The sequence below is a fragment of the Sciurus vulgaris genome, assembly GCF_902686455.1.
Source record: "Sciurus vulgaris genome assembly, chromosome: 2".
Taxonomy (NCBI): Eukaryota; Metazoa; Chordata; class Mammalia; order Rodentia; family Sciuridae; genus Sciurus; species Sciurus vulgaris.
The window spans coordinates 199,496,002-199,517,683 of NC_136462.1; the positions used below are offsets into that span (position 1 = coordinate 199,496,002).

General features: G+C 56.2%; 1 protein-coding gene across 1 annotated transcript; it reads right to left on the minus strand.

Annotated features, from left to right (window-relative positions):
• Window positions 1-11,989: 11,989 nt before the first annotated feature.
• On the minus strand, window positions 11,990-21,196 carry ANKRD60 (ankyrin repeat domain 60; the record flags this gene model as incomplete). The annotated part of the gene is made up of 4 exons (XM_079129730.1): window positions 21,058-21,196; window positions 15,760-15,890; window positions 14,198-14,363; window positions 11,990-12,285 (listed from the first exon to the last, which is right to left on the minus strand). The coding sequence occupies exons 1-4, from the start codon at window positions 21,140-21,142 to the stop codon at window positions 11,990-11,992; spliced, it is 678 nt and encodes a 225-aa protein (XP_078985856.1). The 5' UTR covers window positions 21,143-21,196.
• Between the last annotated feature and the right edge of the window lie 486 nt (window positions 21,197-21,682).

Sequence of the window (21,682 nt, forward strand, 5' to 3'; positions counted from 1 at the left end):
GGTGGACGAGTCCCCACCGGACTTCAGTGTTTCAGAGCACAACCTCCCACCCAGGGCCGCTGGCCACCTGCTGGCTTCAGGTCAGACAGGAAGCCAGGAGCAGGACTCCTGGGCAAGCCCCCAGGGGCCCCCACACCTCTGGCCAGAACAGAAGCAGAGCTGAGACCTGGCCTCGGGGACAAGGACAAGCTCCCCCACCCTTGCTGCAGTGCCCAGGAGCCACCCCTACCTGTGCTCCAGACGCTGCCTACCCAGAGCCTGCAGTGCACTTTTGGAGGTGAAAATGAAGCCAGAGCATGTTCAGGACCCAATCTGGGAAGGTGGGTGTCTAGATGCGTAGACACTCATGCAGAAAGACGCCTGGAAACAGGCTACCAGTTAGGAAGCTCTTGACCAAAAAATAACAGAAGAACCCACTAACGAGGTTTTAAAATTTTGAATTTGTTTTCTCATGTTAGGAAAGGGCGCCGGCAGCTGCTAGTCTGTAGCTCCACGGAATAAGAGCTGGAATTTCCTTGGTCTTAATGGTTACAGTGTGACTGCTTGTCTCCGACCAGACCATCACGTCTGAGTGCAAAGATGAGCAGATCCAGCTGAGAAGGCAAAACAGAGGCTGCAGAATGGGAGGGCGACTTGGAGCAGCCGGACAAGGAGAGGCATCCGCAAGGGCTCACACAGAGGGTCCAACACAGGAAGGGAGGAGGAGGCCACTTCCCGAGCCCCAGAAAAAGGAGAGTGACCCCAAACGAAGTCTGCACAGAAGTGTGGGGCATGGAGACCCTTTAGGCCTTTGGTCAGGAATCCTGACTTCATCTGGACAGAGGGTTCAAAACAGACACGTGACTCGGTCAATGTTTTTGGGACAAGATCCTTCTGGCCACTGGGAGGGAAGTCAAGGGAAGCAAAAGACATGTCCCTGAGCTGGGGGACCACAGCAGTGGTGGGAGGGCTGGAGACTTGCCCAGCCCTTGGAGCAGCTGGACACGGGACTGAGGGGGAGGGAGGGCTGGCAGGGGCCTGTCCTGAGATGGGGCAGGGGCGAGTCACCGTGGCCCCTGGGTGTCCCGTCAATATGGGGTGTGATTTAGGGCCAGAGCTGCGGGTGGCTTTCAGGCCCCACCATTACCTACTGCAGCTCAGTTGGGGACTTGCAGGGGCCCCTCATCAGCCACATCCACATCACCCAGCGAAGGCGGAGTGCACCTGGTCCACACCCTCTGCACTCTGGTGCAGCAGGGAAATTATGCTCCGCTCCCATTGGTGCATTAAACTTAACCGCTTTCTGTAGCCTGGTGCCCTGGGCCTGTTAAACTCCCTCCTGATTCATCCACCCGATTCATTGCCAGGGCTCGCGGAGATCAATGCTGGCTGGGATGCGGCCCGCAGCGGAGGCAGGTGGATGCAGATGTCTCTGGGCTGCTTTGAGGGTCTGCTCTTTCACATAGAGCTCCCAACCCCCAAGCTCATGAGTTTGGCACCCTGCAAACAAAGCCAGCACCCACAGTCAAGTGCCCAAGTCACAGAGCACCCACTGGCCCCCAAGGACCTGCAGTCCCTCCTCCCACCTGCCCAGGGTGGTCCCTGACCTCAGGGCTCCCTGGGAAAGAAAGGTTCACAGATGAGGCTGGTTCCACTGTGGACTGGCCGGCAGGCTCTGGGAAGAGGGAAGACAGTCTGCCCTGCGTGAAGGGGGTCCTGGGGCACGCCATGGGTCTAAATCAGGTCCTTATCTCTTGCTCCAGACATATAAAAACAGGATGTTGAGATTGCTTGTTCCCAAGGATTCAGCACAACTACATCTATACATCATCTGTCACATGGATGTATCATCTATCACACGCAGACATAAAGATGCCAGAGCGACCGCAGGGCCTGAAACTGACTCCAGGGGTCAAGTGCTTCCCTTCGGAACTCTCTCTGGCAAGGCCAGTGGAGCATACCCTCTGGTTCTAACCCTAAACTTCCTGGAAAAGAAACCACAAGGGGCCTCTCAATCTATAGCCTTTCCCAGAATAAATCATTACCATTAGTGACGGCAGGGGCTATGGGAACACTGAATGCCTTGTGCCTCTGTGTTCTTCTGTCCCCCTGTGCCTGGGCAGGCCTGGAGGTGCCCTGCGTGGGACGAAAAGGCCTGCTCATCTGTCTAGCAGTAACTGACTCTGGGGACCAGGCAGGTCCTGCAAATGGGTGCAGGACTGGGAAAAGACAGGAGGGAGTGGTGGGGACTGCGGCCCCCGTGAGGAATGGCCACCGCTACCTACCCAGCCAGTCAAAGCCTCTTGGGACCCCAAAATGGGCACGCACATCCTGGAGCCATGGGGTCAGGTAAGGACCAAGCGTGCCTGGAACGCTGGGCTCTGATCAGTGACTACAGTCCCCCCCCCCTCCCCCCCAAGGGCAGAGCCCACAAGCCTCTCCAACACTTAATTTACTGCCTGCCCCAAGGGATAAAGCTCTAAGGCAGCCATATTTGAATCAAAACCACGCATTTCCGCCTCCTCGGCTCCCCCGGCCCCTCCTCTAGCGTGGGAAACAGGCTGCAGGCCAGCTGTCCACCAAGAGCACTGCAGAAGCCCAGGAAGCCCAGATGGGGTCTGGGCTCTGGGGTTTGCAAAGGCTCATGGTAGAGGGGAGGAGGGTGCAGGGAACTCGGGGAAGGGTGGGGGGTGAGAATGTTGGCCGCTCCCCAAGCATCACGTCCCCGTCCCAGGTGAGTGGAGGCTGCGGTGCTGAGACGCCTGGAGTGGCCTTTCCAGGCCTCAGCAGCATCACACAGTCTGTCCACAGGGCGTGAGGGCTGGAGAAAGGGCAGGTGCTCCTCCCTGGGGGCTCCTGGAGCATTCTCTGTGCAAAAGCCCGGTCCCCATCTCAGAGTGAGAGGACGTATTCTTAAACTGAACCACGGAGGCCAGGGCCCGAGTCCGCCCGTGGGCAGGTAATCGTTGACCAGTGCCTTAGCGTGAGTGTCAACCAGCAGGAGGAGTCATGCCCAGGGCATAAGTGGCCACGCAGCCCTGATGGCAGCACCCGCGCTCCTGCCCCGTCAGTGGAACCACACTTCGGGGAAGCCACCCCACTCCAGACGGCGAAGCCAGCTCCTTGCAAAGCACATGGGCTAAGGAGCGGCAGGAGGAGGAGGAAACCGCAGCTCCTCCAGCAACCGGCTCCGTCAGGAGCACCCGCTGGCTCAAAGATGATGAGGTTCCAGCGAGCGGCCAATTCACACCCCGGGGGGCGCTCGGTTCAAAAGACAGGACAGCACCGGGAGGACCGGCCCACAAGTCCCCAAAAGGTGATCACCAAGATGGCTTGACCCGCGGGCCTACACGGAGAGCAGGTGCACCCCTGCCCAGGGCAGCAGGGTCCATAGAGCCAAGCAGGGGAGAGGACAAACGGCCATCACTAGATAGACACAAAGGAAGGAGGTGCAGCCGTACAGAGGAGCTTGAGGAAGCTCCACCAGGAAATGCAAGAAATGACCTTGAAGACACCCCGCTAAGTGAAAGAGTCCAAACACTGCCACGAAGTGTGCGACCCCACGCATTGGAAGTATGCGGAACAGGTAAATCCGAAGCAACAGGAACCTCATCGGCGGTTGCCAGGGGAGTGGTTGCCAGGGGAGCCAGAGACGGGAGGGACGGCTTCGCAAGTGCAGGGTCTCCTTGGATAATGCAAACGTTTTGGGGTCGAGTGGAGCAGCTAGCCACACAGCACACTAGAATCGTGCCCCTAACTGGGTGAGTGGGTTTGGAAGGCAGATGGGAGGACCAACCCTGGCTGAGCCGGTGCTGGTGAAGGTCCTAGGATAGCCCAATCCATAGGCAGGAAGTACCATGGCGGGTGCCAGGGGTGGGCACTCGGGTTCGACGGGCTTAGAGTTGCAGCTTTGGAGGATGACAAAGATCTTGGACGGGGTGACCATGTTTGTGACAGTGTGGGTGAATCAGACACCACCAAACTGTCAGATTAAATGAGCTACAGAGGTAGCCGCCACGTGGCGTTCTACCACAGGAACGAGAGGTCGAGAGGAAACAGCATCAGCCCAGGGCGAGAAGGGTCGTCCACAACGGCTCCGGCCCCGGGGTGGGCAGCGCCTCCACAGGAGGGGCAGTGGTCGGCGGCTCAGTCCCAGCTACTGGGACACCCTGGGAGGAGCACACACCACCCCCCTGGTGAAAACTGGCCACCCTGAATCTGACGTCACCTGCAGAGCCCATGTCCAGTTCCCAGGAAGTCAGGGGAAGGGAAACATGCTGAAGGACCCCGTGGGACTCTCAGGAAGTGGGTCCCCCACAGGAGTTGGCTTTCCGGACAGGCCAGTATCACAAAAACAGGGACTGAGGTGAGTCTCTTCCAGGTCACGCACTGCGGGGACCTCACAGCCAAGGGGCCCGATGGGAAACAGCAGCTGGAACAGACACCTGGGGAGACGGGACTCAGACTGGCCATTAGGTGCCAGGGGGCTGAGACACGCCCCAGAACCTGGTCAGCATCCATGGCAGAGGGATACTGCAGGCATGGTCAGGGTGCCGACTGCGGCGACACCTGGTCCACCCAGTCACAGGGCCCTCATGGGAGGCAGGCAGGAAGGGCCCGGAGAGGACAGGCAGGCAGCCCCGGGGCAGGCCGCTGTGACACGGCGGCTTTGCAGACCGAGGAAGGAGCAGGAGCTGAGTGGCAGGCGGTGCGGCTCTCCTCTGGAGCCACCACGAGAGCCGGCCCTGCTGGGCTGGGCCCCGCTTCAGACGCCTAAGCTCCAGAGCCGTAGGATCCGGCTGCCACATGCCTGCTGAGAAGATGCAGGCTGCAGAGGCTGGGGTGGCTGCTCTCCTGCTCAGGTGGACATAGCTGGACAGCTAGGCGGAAGGGCAGGAGTTACCAACGGTGGGTCAGCTGCTTCTCCATGTTCCTAAAATGAAAGGCTTGTAAAGCCTCATTAGGAAGCCAGAGGGCCGTGGGAGGGGCCTTGGACATCCCCCCTCAAAGGTGTCCCCTGCACCCCAGCCCAGGCTCTCGCAGGACCCCCAGAGGCCCCCACTGGAGCTGGCCACTCCCTCCAGCCAGTCTTCCCCACTGATACGGGCGTGGGCCTCACTGTCCCCGCCTCTCGAGCGACGGTCTCCTCTGGCTGCACAGGGCAGGCTTCCAGGGAGTCTCCCACTTGCCGTCTCACTTCTCTGGCTCAGCCATGTACTCTTTGATCCCCTGAGTAGGAGTCCTGTCCCCAGTATTCCTTGGCAAAGTGGACGGTCAGGCTGCCTGCCGTGGCCCGGCCCTCCCGTCCTCCAGCTCCAGCAGCTGCGCCCTCCACGGGGCCTGCCCCTCTCGTTTGGGCTGACTCCCCTTTACCTGGGCTCTCCGTAAAGGAGACCCTGGGGCCTGGGCCTGGGCTGTCCTCTGCCTCTCGGAAGCCCTCTGCTCTGGGCCACTGTTTGCTGACATCCTCCAAACACGCTCACACAGTGACCCCCAAAGACACATCCACCCAGAACCTGTAAATCACATCTTATTTGGAAGCAAGGTCGCTGCAGATGTGACTAAGTGAAGGATCTTGAAATGAGGTCCTTCAGGATTGGGCAAAACCCCAACTCAACGGCGAGTCCTCGGAGGAGATGAGACGTGGAAGCAGCGAAGGTCCGTGAAGACAGAATTCCTTCTCGCCTTTCTTGTTTGCCCCTTCTGAGTGGTAGGGACGTTAATTTAAATGCTCATGAGAGATAAAAGAAAGAGCATAGATTTTCCTGCCTTGGGAGGGGGTGTTTTGAAAAATATAATTTACCCCTAAAACTAGCTAGCTCCTGCCCCACAGGCCTGTAATCCCTGCTACTAGGGAGGCTGAGGCAGGAGAATCACAAATTCAAGACCAGCCTAGGCAACTTAGCAAGACCCTGTCTCAGAATAAAAAGTAAAAAGGGCTGGGGGTGCAGTTCAGTGCACCCCTGGGTTCCATCACCAGTATGGAAGGGGAGGCAGGGAAAGCTGGCTAGCTCTTACCCTGGTCCTGGGGGAAGACTCTTGAGTTAGTTGAAGAACCCAGTACTCAAGTTTTTATACTACAAATTTTTTGTGAAAATATTATTCACATAAAGCTGTACTTTCTTAAAAACATTCCAACTCTGCAAATATCAAGAAAGCACAAGAGAATCAAGAGAGGGAAGTCCTTGGAAATAAAACCGTCCCAATCAGAGGAGAAAAGCCTCTCAGCGGGATCTGCGGGTGCACGGGGGTGGAGACCCTCAAGTCAGCTTAACAGCAAGCTTCCGGCGCCAAGACTCATTCGTGGTCTCGCTGCGCCACCTGGCGGCCGTCGCGGCAGGCGCGCCAGCCCACCTGTAGCAGGGGCGCGCAACAGCGCCACCTAACGGGAGCCGGCTGCTGGCCAGCCTGGGAGGGGTTTCCTTCAGAATCCAGGACTAAGAGAGAAGAAAGCTTTCCCTAGTGTGGCTGTGTTCCCTCAGGATCCGGAAGGGTGTCCGTGGGGCCTGAGCACCTGCCCGTAGGTCCTGAATCCTGCACTCCCTGGTAGTACCCAAAGTGCCTGGTGGCAGGACTCTGACCAAGCACCTCCTCCATGCTTTGAAAATGAGTTCCAGCATTTTCTGACTTTACAAGTGGGAAAGTGGGCAACTCAGGCCAGGAAGACCCAGCAGCAGACTGAATTCAGACTCAGCGCTGGCCAGCCAGCTCTCCAGTTCCCTAGTCCCACCCTAGAAAGGCAGCTGTGAGCTGACTGTTAACACAGGCAGGTGCTTGTCACAATGGTGTAGGTCATCCTCACTCTGCCACCTGGGTGCTGCATGTCCCTGGGCAAATTGCTGACCACCTGTGAGCCTCTGTCCCCTCAGTGGTCAGTGGACCTGAGTTAGAACTGTGCTGTGCAGCATCAGCGTCCCTGGGAATGTTAGAAATGCAGAGTCTCGGGCCCTGCCCCAAACTCACTTAGCATCTCTGGGCAGTGGGGTCAGCATCCTCTTTAACCAATCCTCCCTAGGGTCTAGGCCGATTGTCTGCCTGCCAGGGTCATTGAAAAGAATAACCGGAGAATGTGTGAGACGCCTGGGAAGAGCAGCAATTCCCCAGCTCCGGAGAGAAGCCAGGGGATTCTTTGTCCTTCCTTTCCTTTTCCATATTGATTTTTTTAAATTGTGAAAGGGGACATATTGTTAGAGTCGCTACGTGACAATCCCCCTCCTAGGCAAACACCTGGAAGAGCTGAGATGACCAATCCGTAGTCACCATGCTCCCGGCAGCACTACCCCTAGTAGCCAAAAGGTGGAAGCAACTGAATGTCCCTGGGCTGATGCAGACATAAATAAGTGGGGCTCACCCCTGCAGCGGAATATTATTTGGCCATAAATGGGAATGAAGCACTGAGCTGTACTGCAATGTGGGTGAACCCCCAAAACACTATGCTATGTCAGGTACAGAAGGCCACACGTTGCGTGATTGGATTCATTAGAGAGAGCCCAAATGTGCAGATCCACACAGGCAGAAGTGACTCTGTGGTCATCGAAGGCAGGCCGGAGCCTGGGAAGGGGTGTGAGGCTTCCCCTGCACCCCGATGCGGTGCCGCGATGCTTGCACCACATGGTGGGCACACAAAAGTCACCAATGGCAAAGTTCATGTGCATTTTGCCTCAACAGAGAGATGTGCCCATTTTAACAGTTCACAGTGGACGTCCCAGGGCCCCAAAGCGAGGGATGCTGGGACATCAGTCTTCGTGCTCACACACGTGCGCACAGGTGTTGGGCTTGCCTCTTTTTAAAATCGTGGCTCAGTGCACACGCACACATTTCCTGGGCAACTAGTTCTCTTAATGACACATCACAGACGCCCTTCCCGCCTTGGCCTATACATACACAGCAGCTGCAAAAGGCACCCCACGTCCCCCGGTGGGCATTTGGAGTGTTTCCAAGGCCTTGCTGCCAGAACATCTGTCACGAGCATGCACAAACATGCCCTTATGTACCGGGGCCTGGTCTCTGCAGGATGATTGACAGAAGATGGGTGGCTGGGCCAGCTCCCGGGGTTCCACACATATGGACGGTCTGTGATCCTACAAGGCAGAGGGCCTGACGGGCTCCCCTGTCAGGATCAGGACACTTCCCAGGCACGCTGACACCCACCACAGCCCAGGCATTATAAGTATTGTACCATTTTTTGACTGTGAATTAACAACGCACACCCACCAAATGGGTCAAGAGTGACATTGTAGTGACGTGTTGACATGCTTTCTTGGGCAACTGGTGTGGTGGAGCTTCTTGTTACCCCGGGGTGGGCTTACTGATTCTTTTGGGATGTCACAAGAGCCATGCGTGTGCTCTCCAGAAAATGTGATGTGCATGCATGCGCACTCTGGACACGCTGCATGTCCCTGGGCAAATTGCTGGGGTTCAGGCAGAAATATGTGGCTGCGATCCCCCCACTTTTGGGCTTTCGAAGTGGCGCAGACTGCGGCATCTCTGACATTTGCAATGAACACAAACACCGGTGTTTTTCTAAATGTTAATGGGTGTCTGTGCCCTCTGCTGGAGGCTGCGGTAGTCGTGCGCACTGCGGAGGCAGAGCCCGCCACTGGAATTTTCCTCTTGCCTGAGAGCTTGTTTTCCTCTCCTGCAGAGCCGGCCTGGAGTTTCAAGTTCAGAGCACACTATCTGCCAGTTGCTGAGGAAGCCCTCCGCTTCATGTCAGAATCAGCAAGTCCGAGGGAGATTATGCATCTCCCACTTTGGGAATGATTAGTTCCGGATGGAGACTCTCTTTGTATAAGGTTCGCTGAAAATACATGAGGCTCTCTAGAAACAGAGGGTGCATTGATTCCCAGTGAGTAAACATTCCAAGCAAATTAAGTGGCAGTAGTAATAATAATAATAATGGCTACCATTTTTCAAGTGTCTGCTCTATGCCAAGCGTCTAATCCCTCCAGTGACAACGGGGGCAGGTGTCATTACCTGGAAGCACAGACGAGGAAACTGGGGCTCGGAGAGGCGCCCTGCCTGGCCCGTGCCTCACGGCTGCTGGCACAGGGCATTCTAACCGCGCCCGCCAGCTCTAAGCCCTGGTGCTTCCCACGCGCTGCTGGGCCACGGATCTTGAGAACACGGCCCACAGGGACCGTCTTGCCAGGTGGGGAAGGAGCAGGGGAGGCTACCTAGTTCTTGGCAGGTGACCTTCACCCCCAAGGCCACAAGACGGGTAGGAGAGAGAGCAGAGTAGAAGCCTGGCCTGGGACCTCGGACACACGGCCATGCCACCGAGCAGTGCTGCCTGTGGGAGAGCCCGGTCTGCTGCGTGTCCGAAAGGGGCACTAGCCAGGGCCAGCGTCAGCTCACGGAGGGACTTCAGAGCGAAAAGGCAAAGCGTGGAAGAGCAGGTGGCATCCAAGAGACCCAGGGTCTGGAGGCCAAGCGGGTCAGCAGGGTAGAGCAGCACCTTTGTTGTGATGCCTGGAACGGGGGCCATGTCCGTCCTGGGCAAGGCGTTTAGGTCACCCCGTAAGACCGAGTCTGCTCACTGCTTGTTAAAGTCCACCGCACTGACTTCCAGAAAGGAGGCGACTTGCAATTCCACTCCATGAAAGAGCTTTCTAGAGGGAGATTACACCTCACCGGGAGAGGGAAGGGCCAGGGGCAGGTTTGCTCCAGGTGGACAATGACCTTGGAGCCAAGGAGCTGGAAACAGGGCGTCGATGCACCTGCCTCCCGCCGGCCGCCTCAGCAAGGAGCTGAGGACAATCTCCCTGTGCCTCCAAGAGAGCCCAGGACAGGCAGCCGCACCTCTGTGGGGTGCTGAGTCCATCCAGGTGGCCACAACATGAGAGCCCAGGAGAGGCCCTAGGTGGGTCTGCTCTCCTCTCTCGGAGGTTGCTCACACGACCCAGGTTTCCAGCCGGGCCCTCAGACAGCAATGGCGCCCAGCAACCTCAGGGACCAAAGACTCTTCCACCCTCCTCTATGGGAGACTCTTGTCCCAGAGCAGCCGGGGTCCACCCCAGGCCACACACAGGATGGCCAAGCTGCGACCTGAGGTCCACGCTGCCCCAACCTGCACTGCCACCTCCGCACAGGCAGCCCTTCCCCCGGAGACTGAGAGGCCAGGCTTTGGTGTGCAAAGACTCATGGGAACTCCTTTCCAAGGAGGTTTGCTTCCTCTGCACAGAGAGGGGTGAGCCAGCAGCTGCTCTGCCCCCTCCCGGGCCTGGACCAACCGAGTTCAGGGTCCCACCAAAGTGTTCAGGATCAACCCTCCCCCAGTTTTTATTTGCTTGCTCCCAAAGTGTGAAAAAAAATCAAAATAAACATTCAATGAAATAACTACGAGCTGTAACGTACCAACCAGCTGCAGCTTTACCTTCTGCCATTAGGAACCCATTTCTTATACTACATGATCCGGGCGTGTTCCCCCGTGAGGGGCAGGCATCTCTTTGTTTTTTTGGTGAGGGGAACTGAACCCAGACCCCTGCACACACCAAGCTGCACCCCAGCCCCAAGGCGGGCTGTGCAGATTGCCTACGGTGACGAGCTCCCCAGGACCCGGTGTGCACATGACCCTGCCGAGACCCAGCAAGTTGACCCAATGGGGAGTCTGCAACTTGCCCCCCACTTGGCCAAGCGTCTGACTGAATCACACGCTTGTGAAGGTGGAGCACTTGCCCCCAGAACTGTTGGTCCAGGTGCCAGGCAGTTGTCTTTCCCAACAACCAGGACAGCTGAGCAGCGATCCTGGCAGACCGCAGACCTGGAGGGCGGCCGCCTGTTAAGTTAAAAGGCACCGAGCCGCCCCTCCGCGCACCTCATTAGCTAAGTGCGCTGACCCGTTGGATTGGGGTGACTTCAGATCTGCCTATTGACTTTGGAGAACGTCTGCCAAAAACAAGATCTCAGCTTTGACGCAGTTGATTCTGAGCTATTTCTTCCTGACTCTTATTTGTCAAACAGGTTGCTGAGCTGGGCAGGCCACGTAGACGAGTACAAGACCCCAGTGTCAACAAGACCTTGCTTGCTGTGACAGCAGGAAATGTGGCCCATTAATTTAAAAGCTGGATCCGGTTTCTGGGATGTAAGTGGGAAGGAAGGGCAGCCAGGACACAGAGCCAATTTCCATCCCTGCAGAGACAGCACCTCGATTGTCGAGAGACCTTTGCCACGCGTCCGGATGCTGGAGGTGGCACTGGGACACAGGACTTCGGAGAAACGTCAACAGCCGCAGTGGGGTGGCTGGGTGCATGACACGTGTCACCTGTGAGCACCCTGTGAGGCCCATGGCCGTCCCCTGGCTGTGGTTTCGGAGCTCTGGGAGGTCCCTGTGGGCCTCAGGTTGGTCGCAGCACGTTCCCGGGAGGGACAGATGGTGCTGGCCAGCACGCAGCAGCCAGGGGGCCTCAGGCCTCTCATGCCGTCTGCACCAGACGGTCTTCTCCAGAAACTCAAGCCAACATTTAAAACCCAGGAGTTATCCTAGCAAAAAGTCAGGGTTCTGCCCTGGAAAGTTCTAGAACCAGGGAGCAGGCTTTGACTTGAATTTCTGCTACAGCAGGTCCTCAAACATGGCTTGGTCACACTTCTGAACACCCCGAGCCGGGAGCACCTTGCTGCTCGGGTTTTACAGACTGAAACCCCACGACCTCCCGACGGTGGTGGGCACTTGCTTTGCAATGACAGTAGCGCTCATTACCTGGACAGCGCGGCCTTGGACAGCCCCGGGAGGGAGGGAGCATCAGCTCCCGTCACCCCACGGCGTGAGTGAGCACAAGTTGCAAATGGCTTAGAATCCAAGGCCGTGCAGGCCTGAGGGTCTGTAATGGGCTCGTGCGTGCAGAGGAACACAGGACCCGCCGCCCCTCCCAAGGCATCCTCCAGCAGGACGGTGAATGCCAGATCTGAGTCTGGCTCACCTCTGCATTCCCTGCCCTGGCAAGCCACACGGGGTGACCTCTGCAGAGTCACCAGGGTCGGCTTTGGCGGGCAGACGTCTCCGGAGCTGACCTCAGGGCTTCTTAGAGCCGGTGCCGGAGATGATCCTCTGGAAGATCTCCTTCATGATCAAGTCCTTGATGTTCTTCTTGCCCGACGTGGCCAGCGCGTAGAGGAGAAACAGGCGCCGCTCCGTCTGCTTGTGGTTCAGGCAGCGGGCGATGGAGATGGGGGTCTCCCCCTTGACGTCCTTCTCATGGATGGGGGCCCCGTGCTCCAGCAGGAGGTTGATACAGTCCAGCCGGCCCATGGCCACCGCCACGTGCAGGGGCGTCCTGCCCAGGGGTGTGCTGTCCAGGCAGTTGGCACCTGGGAAATGAAACGCTAAGTCGGGGAGGGCCACTCTCCTGGCCTGAGCCCTCCCTCAGGGACAGTGGGACCAAAAACAGAGGAGGGGCCAGAACTGGTGACCGCTCCCGGTTCCAGCACCCCCACCACCAGCCTGCCCCACTGTCACAGCCCGTGCTTTCCACAGTGCCATGTCAGTCTCCTTCTTAGATCCCAGCACTGCAATCCCGCTGCCATGGGGTTCTGTCCTAGATCTTTGCTGCTCGTACTCACCCACATTCTTCCCACCCCCTGCCCACTGTGTAGGGTCTGATTATACCTACCTTCTATCTTTACCCTTAAAGAAACCTGCTCGGCAGCCAGCCCCAGGCCCTTTGCACAAACTGTTCCCTTCGCAAATGAAACTCTCACCTGTTTTCCGTGCTCCTTTTCACCCTTCTTAGTGTTCCATTTACTTCCCCAGGAAGCCCTCCTCAGCTCCCCGTCCCCTCAACACCCCTGCATGAATTCAGTGGCCATCTGCCAGCTTCAGAGTACCCCCATGCAACTGCAGGTGGAGTTAATTATTTGTAATCTGCTAACTTCCCGCTGAGCTCCATGAGGGCAAAAAAGGCTCATTTTGATCACTGCTGCTTTCATCCTGGGCACGTAGCTCGGGCCTGGAGGAGACAGGCGCTGGGAAGTGACAGACGACCAGCAGCCTGACTCATGGACAGATCTCCCTTCGATTGAATGCCTCACTGTCTTCTGAAGATGGACGGGCTAATGGCAGGTGTCCAGGGTGGACTTGTTGAATTGAATCAAATTCTGGGTAACAAATACCATGACACAGAAAACAAGGCGATTCAATTAAACTCGGCTGACATTTCCGGGGCCAGTTTTTATGAGCTCCGGCTGGTCGGCGAGGTGAAGTTTCCAGCGGACTCTGGATGTTGGCCTCCACCCCATGCCCCCACCCAGCAGCGTCTGCAGGGGATAGAAAACTTTGCGAAGCCTGCTGTCATTTTTTAACCAGTGCCTTCAAATACATCACAGTTCCGTCAGAGTGAAAATGACTTTTCATGAGCTTAAAGGACTGCTGGGCTGTGAAAAGCCATATTTCATCTTACAACCAGAGAGAGGCAGTGGAGGAACCCTCGACCAGCTCAGAGGGTTCTGTGCCTGACTCACAGCCCGGTTGCCTTGCCCGGGAACCCCAGGCTGCTGTCCACCGAGCTGGTGGAGCCAAGAGTGGGGCCAGCTGAGCCCGCTGCCCCTCCCATCCCCTCTCCCTGAGGGGCTGGGGCCTTGCTCTCTGCAGCACTTGTCTGCTGGTTTTTGATGTTCTGCTCCTCAATCACAAGCATCTTCCCCCAGAATGGCCCGCGTCCAGGGAGGATATAGGGTACTCCTGCAGAATCTCAAGTGAACCCTTCAGTTTAGAGGCAATGTGGGCTCCCTGGGGACAGACAGGACAGACAGTCACCCTTAAGTGAAGGCAGAGTGAGAAGAGAGTTTGGGGAGAATGTCTCCAGAGGATGTCATCGCAAGACTTGGAGAAAGGAGGCAAGGCCAATGGGGCCTGGGCCCAGGCCATTCTGGACATTCCAAACGCAGGTGGGACTGGAGTTGTGCAGCAGCATGGCCATGTCCCCAGCAGTTCTGGTGGGAAGTATCGTGCCAGGAAACCCTTCATTGCTCCCTGTCTTAGAGTCTAGACTCACTGCAGTCTGTCTCACTGCAAAAGAGAGCATCTTCTAGAGGTTGGCCTAGAGGAAGGCACAGCTTCTGTCTGCCATGTCCTAAGACACCCCAGACACCCACAGAGGCCTGGCAGGGACCGCGCTTGGTGGGTGACAGGACTCAGTCCAGGGAATCAGCACTCAAAGGGGCCAGGGAGACAGAGACACTGTCCCCCGACTCTCTAAGGTACCAAGCTTTCTGCCCAAATTACCTTGTTCTAGAAGGTACCGCACAGTGTCATAGTGACCTCGGTGAGAGGCAATATACAGGGCCACGAACGCTCTCTGAGATATCCACTGCTTCCACTTCTCACCCTCAAAATATCGTGAATTGGCTGTTCGGTAGAAGGAATCTTCAGTGATTCCGAGACTGGACAGCTGGGTGAGAGAAACAGAGACGGTTACTCTGGAAAGTGCAGCAACGTGGCCAGAAGCTGAGGGTGGCTCAGAGAACGTCTGCTGGGCCCCACACCAAGGTGCATGATGGGCAAGGAGAGGGCAAACCCTCATCTAGAAACAGTCAGAAGCCAGGGAGGGGTGGGGGGAACATGGTCAATGCCCTTGGGGTCCGGAAACATGGTATCTCCATTGATCAGACAGGAACATCTCCCAGTCAATGTTCTGAAGAGAGAAAAGAGCTTTGCTGGTGTCCAGAGGAAGGTGGTTTTGGTGCTTAAGGAAGACACCAGCCAAGAAGGCAGAAGCCAGAGGGCAGCCCGAAGGGCAAGTCTCCTCCAGACGCCCCGAACTCTGGCCCGCATCCACTTCTGTGCCATCACCTCCGTGAACCTTTGGAACACCCCTCCCACAGGTGAACAGCCTGTCACGTGACCACCTCGTGGCGAGTTCAATCTTGGAACACGGAAGGCAGGCTGCAGATCCCAGAGAGGACTCTGCCCCAGATGTCAGGGTCAGGCACAGAAGAACAGAGGTGACCACACACAGGACGCGGCAGTTCTGACTCAAGACCTCAAACACGAGAGAGAGGGCACACATCCAGGGCAAGAGCCAGAAAGCTGAGGCCCAGACCGAACTGTGGGCAGCAGAAGGGAGGCCGGGATAGGGATGCTGGAACCGGAAGGGCCAGCCGCAGGGAAGGATCTGCACAGGGACCTGCAACCACCCGGAGAGGCCCCACCCTTCCTGCCAGGGCCTGGGGCCTCCCTCCCCTGGCCACATCCCAGTACCCTTGTGCACCCAGCCACCCCGGCCCCCTCCCCAGCAAGGAAACTGCTCCCTCTCTCCCTGAATTTGATCCACAGAAAAACACTTGTCCCTGTCAGTGATTCATCTTCTCTGATGGGTAAACATCCTGGTCTTTGTCCTTCCCTCCCATCCAGAGTCAGCTGAGTGCCAGGGGGGAGGGGGGAGCAGGGGGCTGGCAAACAGTGGGTCCTGCTCAGGTCCAGGGCGCCATGGGCGCCCCCGGAACTGGGTGGCCCCCCGCTCACCTCGGCTCCGCACTTGGCAGCAGCGCAGGCAAGGCCCGGAGCTCTGGGCTCACAGAATCGGAGTCCTCACCAGGGCCAAGCCGACTTTCAACCTCAGAAAATAAATCCGCGGACTGTGCTGCCTTGACTGTTGGGGTGAGGGATGAGAGGGTCCCTGAACCATAAATAAGCAAAGCCCGTGAAACCGTGCGGCCCTAGAGTGAGGAGCGCCAGCATCGCAAAGCGGGGTCTGCATCTCTCTCCCCTGCTCTGGAGCCTTCGCTGGGACATTCACACTAGGCTGATGCTTTGGATGACACCCATTGAAGGGCGTAGGAAAACACCTTATTGGGGTCCCCTTCCACTGCTGCCAAAACCAGCTCTGTCCAACCATCATAATGCCAGATGCACAGGGAGATCACGCCGCCAGGAACAACGTCATGGAACTTCAGTGTGGTATCATCCATCATATCTCCTGCAGGGAACAATTTTTTCCTTTTGAAAAACTGTGCATTAAAGAAAACTTATTACATTGGCTAAGAGATTTTCTGACCTTGGAAATCGCAAAGATAATTTTAGAATCTTGAACAAAGATCTCATTTGATGATTCCGCATGAGCCTGTTGTCGTTAATGCTTTTTAGAAAATTAATTTGGCTCAGCTCAGATTGAAGCTGGACCAAAAAAACAATGGCAACCATTTATAAAATTCTGCAATTATAGCTTGTCCTGTTGCAAAAAAATACATGAGTCAGTCAAGTCGTTTTATGAGGCAAAATCTACAAATAGAACTACTTGAACTTGAAGTGACTATGTATTAGACACAGCAAAACACGACTTACATGAGTTACCTAGGTTTCACTAAAATACCAACTCTGGTAAACGTTGTCATTTGCCGACCAAAGAGGTGACGGTGACCAAAAATGGTTGACTCCTCACATGACGACCCTCAGCAGGGTTCCTCAGTGCCGGCCCCCTGGCATTTTGAACTGCAATGTTCTCTGTCCTGTGCACTGCAGGGTGGTCAGCAGCCTCCCAACCTCTACCCTGGGAGGCCAGTAGCCCCTGCACCTCGCTCCCCCTGTCAAAAACACCTCCAGACGCGGCCAAGGGCCCCAGGGGACAAGATCATCCCAGGGCAGACCTATGGCCATGTAAGGAGCAAATATTGACTTTCGCCGTGCTGGGGCTTGGCGTGTTTGAGCTCCTAAGCCTCTTGTCACCCAGCGTAGAGGTTTATCCACGTGAAGGATGGGTGGGCCCATTCTCAGTTCACAAATCTGGGCTCCAGGGAAGACCATCGGAAGTGGTAAGGTGAATGTTAACAGAGAACATTTTGACAGTACGGTTATATTTGGTTGACCTTTTAAAACACACACATTTTCTTGCCATCTAAAATCTCAAGAATAACAGAGCTTGCTCTGCTCACAGCAATAGCAAATACCACCTTCGGTCTGCCCAGGCCGGCCATCACACATGCCCAGGGCGTGGGGCTCACTGGTCTTCTAGTTTCAGGTCACAGGGAGTTCCTTGGGCCTGGTGTTCGGTCCTTGGTAGTGAGTGCTTTGTGCCTGGTCCTCACAACAAGCCTTCAAGGCAGGTAGATCTCTGTCTGCCGGGAGCAAACAGGCTCAACTGGCTGGTACGGGCAAAGCCACCTCCTAACAGACTGGCCTCCATCTGGTGCCAGGCACTTTGTGCTCTGGGCTCTGTGGGTACCATTTGATTACCAGAAACTCAGAAAGGTGGATGGACGTGGAGGACAGTGGCTAGCAACCTGGTAATCGGGATCCTGTCTGTGGTCGGAACACCAGGGATCTTTAGCAATTAGTCTGAGGCAACTCGACTTCCAGAAAACTTGGGACTAGGGAGGAGAGCTGTACTTCCCAGGCAAAGGCCATCCTGGGGCACAGGCAGAGCCCGCCCCTCGACAGGCAGCTGCACCCTGGGCACGAGCACTCTCGCCAGTCACATCCACCGGCAGAGTTGCCGAGAGGCGGGAAGGGCACCCCTGGTCCTGATGGACTGGCTCCCTTTACACCTGTGTGGCCGATGGTGCTCACGCACCATCCCATCTGATCTCCCTCTGCCACCTCGGAGGTGGGCAAGGCAGCATCCCACTTACAGAGAGCGGCCCAGATCCCTCCTGACACCAAAGTAGCACCATCTTCTCTCTTGTTTGCCATATGCAGGAAGGACTGCGCCACAGAGAGAGGTCACGCTCTGTAGCAGTTGTTAAGTGGCTGCTGAGTGACAGCACTGTGACATCAGTGTTAAGTCACCCCATCTCTCTCTTTGCCTCTTAACTTTCTTGAATTTATTGCGCAGCAGAGCTCATCAGTGAAAATAAATGAACAGAAGGGGTCCAGACATTTGCAGTTGGAGATACATAATTTTCAAATTACTTGTGGGGAAACCCTTAATCAGTCCTTCAATGATTCACCTTCGTTCTTAACACGTGAGGTACAGTCTAGGCTCGAGACACTCTTTCTGCTAAATAAGGCCTCGGAAACGCCCAAGAGCATCTTCTGACTATTCCTGTGGGAAAATAAATATGCCATGGCAAACATTGAGCCTGTTTTAAAGAGTGCACAGGCGTCTTGGCCTTCCCTGCCCGTTTGGAGTTTCCTGAGTCATTCCTGCCCGTGGGGGGCAGCCCTGAGAATTCCAGAGCTAATGGGACTCTGCTTTACGGATGAGGAGACCGAGCCTAGAAGGGCAGCGCCAGGCGCCGGGCTGGTGAGCCAGGCTGCTCCCGGCTCTGTCTGCCTTGCCTCCTGGCCCTGCAGTACAGCTGCAGTCTCTCTGCAATATCGGCTCCTCGCATCTCTGTGCAGCAGCCCAGAGATTTTTTTTTTTTTTTTTTTAATACCTTCATTTTCTTGAAGTGTTTTGCGTTGATCTCAACCGGGTGGGGAGATGATGGATCCCAGGGGCTTTGATCCTGTTCTCATATCCTAAATACTGTAGGGAATCGGGATAGGGACACCATGTCCTTAGGTTGAGGGAAGGAGATAGTGGAGGGAGACCCGGCCGTGGGGTCCTTGGCCTCCCCCAGGTACCTCCCACACGGGACTTGTCTGGACGGGGGGCTTGGGGGTCCTGATTTAGGCACGAAGAGCTTTGGGTACTGAGTTCCGATTCCCGTCGGGCTAGCTTTGAGCTCCTGGACAAGAACATAGATTGGAATTGAGGATTCTGATACAGACTGGGTTAAAGCCAGGACGGGGGCTCAACTGTGCACAGGGCTGGCTTTGAGCTTTGGGGTCCTGATGAGGGCAGAATTTGCTCTGGATTTGGGATTCTGATGAAAGCAAGGTTTGCTATCTGTTTAGGAGTCCTGGTTTGGGAAGGGTCTCTTGGATGGGATTTGGAGTCCTTGGATGGCCAGGACTTTTTTGGGATTTGGGGTTCTCATGAAGCCCCAGATAGTGTGGCAACTGTAGGTTAGGAATCAGGCAGGTCTACACTGAGATTTGGGGTCTTGATGATAGGATCTGCTCCAAGATTTGGGGTTCTGATTGGTACAGTCAGGGTTTAGTCTAGAATTGGGATTCTAATATGGGTAGGTTTGGCTAAATTGGGGTTTCAAATATAAGCAAAGTTTGCTTTTGAGTTTTGGGGTCCTCATACAGACGAAGCTTGTTTTGAAACTTGACTTCCTGTCATGGACATGGTTGACTTCAACCTTGGAGGGCTGGTATAGCTGTGGTTTCATGGAGGGTTGTGGATTCAGTATGGGAAGATTTGACTTGAGTTTTGGGGTCCTGTTGTAGGCAGGGTTTGTCTGGTTCTTGGAAACTTTCTGAGGACACTTTGCTTAGATTGGGGTTCTGATGCAGTCATGGTAACCTCAGGGACTAGCTTTAAGATGTGGGCACAGTTGGCTTTGGGTTTGGGGGTCTAGATGTGGACAGGGTTTTGGGGGGCTCTGACATGCTTATGTGGACAGAAGTAGTGATGGACTGGATTTGGAAGCACAGATGGTTAGCTGGAGACTGGGGATTCAGAATGGGGTACCCACTTAGAATTCAGGGTTATGCTATGGGTAGAGTCTGCTGTGGGATTTAGGGTTTCGTGGCCACCGGGGCAGCTCAGGGATCTGAGGTGAAAATGTGACCATGCTTGCAGAGATCATGGGACCCTGAGGGGGCGGGGTTCTTCTCTGAGTTTGGCACCCGTTGGAGGACTCAGGTTCTATAGGTCACATGACCAGCCTGGGGATTTGGGCTCAGATTTGGCCAAGCTTATTCTTGGTTTTGGGGTCCTGAGGTGGGCAGGGCGTGTTTTGAGCTCTGACATCCTTGTGTGGACATGGTTGCTGGAAGACTCCGGGTTCTGAGGTAGTCCTCCAGTGTGGAGATCTGGGGTTCAGTTCTTGGTTGGGGTCCTGAGATGGTCCAGGTTGTCTTGAGTTTGGGCATCTTTGTGTGGACACAGTTGCTGGAGGAGTCAGGGTTCTGAGGTAGTGGTTATTACCTGAAGATTTGGGGTTCAAATTTGGCCATTTGTTCTGGGTCTGGGGATCCTAGGATGGGCAGGGTTTGAGTGTGTCCTTGTATGGACCAGCTGATGGAAGTTTTGGGGTTCTGAGGTAGTATTGGTTAGTATAGAGATTTGGGGCTAAGTCTTGGGCAGGTATGTTCTGTTTTGGGGTCCTGGTGTGGGCAGGTTTGTTTTCAGTTTTAACATCCTTGCATGGACAGGGTTGATGGAAGTTTGGGGGTTCTAAGGCAGTGATGGTTACCCTAGACATTTGGGGTAGGTCTTTTCAGGGCTGGAGTCCAGTATGGGCATTCAAGCTCTGGCTTGTTTTCATGGACACAGTTGCTGGAGGATTCCAGTTGTAAGATAGTCATCATCAGCCGGGGGGGATGGGGGTTCAAATTTGGCAGTCTCTACTGAGTCTGGTGGTCCTACAGGGGCAGAGTTTGAGTTTTAGCTCCCTTGGGGAGACCTAGTTGATGGAGGATCTGCGTTTCAAAGCTATGGTGTTTAGCCTGGTGGTTTGAGGTTCAGTCTTGGGCAGCTCTGTTCTGGACATGGGGGTCCTGAGATCAACAGGGTTTGTCTCAGGCTTTGGCAAGCTTGTGAGGACATGGCTGGTTAGGGAACTTGGGGTTCCAATGTTTACAAGTATACCATGAGGACTTGGGTTTGCTTTGAGTTTGCAGGTTTGTCCTGGGCTTGGGGGTACTTCTGAGGATAGGCTGTTTTTCAGTTTATGGTCTTGTGTGGACACAGCTGGCTTTGGGGCAAAGGTCCTTTATGAAGACATGGGGAACTTAAGGGTCTGGGCTCTTGGGGTGTCTTGCTGTGGCTTGGAGATCTTGGGTCCTAGTACAGGCTGGACTTGCTGGAGGTTGGCAGATGTAGCCTGACCCGGGCAGGATTTCTGTGAGAGGGGCCTGCTGTGGGGTCTGCCTTGAGTTTGGGGTCTGTTGTGAAACCAGTGTTTGGGGCTGAAAAGTCCCTATGTGACCAAGACCCCAAGTGGCTCTTCCACCTGGGGTTTCCAGGTGGTTGGGTCTGCTGTAACACCTGGGGTCCTCTCACGAGCAGGCCTCCCTTTATGACTCAGGGCAGAGGTGGGCCGGCACCCCTCATGTGAGCGCATGTGAAGTGAGGAGGGGTCGGGGGCCACCTTGGTCCAGGTACTGGAGCCGCTGGAGGTTGAAGGGGATGCCGACCATCAGGTCCAGGTCCTCTCTGAGCTCTCGCACGGTCATGTCGCCGCGGCAGTTTGCCACTCGGAACACCTCCCCGGTGTCCTCTAGCCGCACCCGCAAAAAGAAGGCGTCAAGGTCCGAGTCGAGCGCCGCGCGGGCGGCCTGCGGGTCACCGGCCAGCTGCTTGCTCCGGCTGCGGGCGCGGGCGGTGGGCGGCAAGAAGGCCCGGCGCGGGGCGCCCCCCAGCGGCCGCTTCTGTGGTGCGCCCTCCGCCCCCGCCGCCCGCCGCATGGCCCTGCCGCGCGTCATCCCGGCTGGAGCGCAGTGGCCGCGCGTCATCGCCGCCCCCGCGCGCCCCAGGCCCGCGCCCCCGCCCGACTGTGACGCCCGCGCCCGCGGGGGACCGACGGCGGCGGAGCCCAGGAACCCGGCAGGGCTCTGCGCGGCCTCCGAGGACAGGCGCTGCCCGGCCAGACGCCCGCCCTCCCGACTCGGCCGCCCGCCCCCCGCCACCCCCAGCGCTTCCAGCTGCTCTTCAGGTCCCCTCCCCCGGGAACACAAAGGAGGGAGGGCTTCTCGCTGCTGGTGAAGCATAGTTCC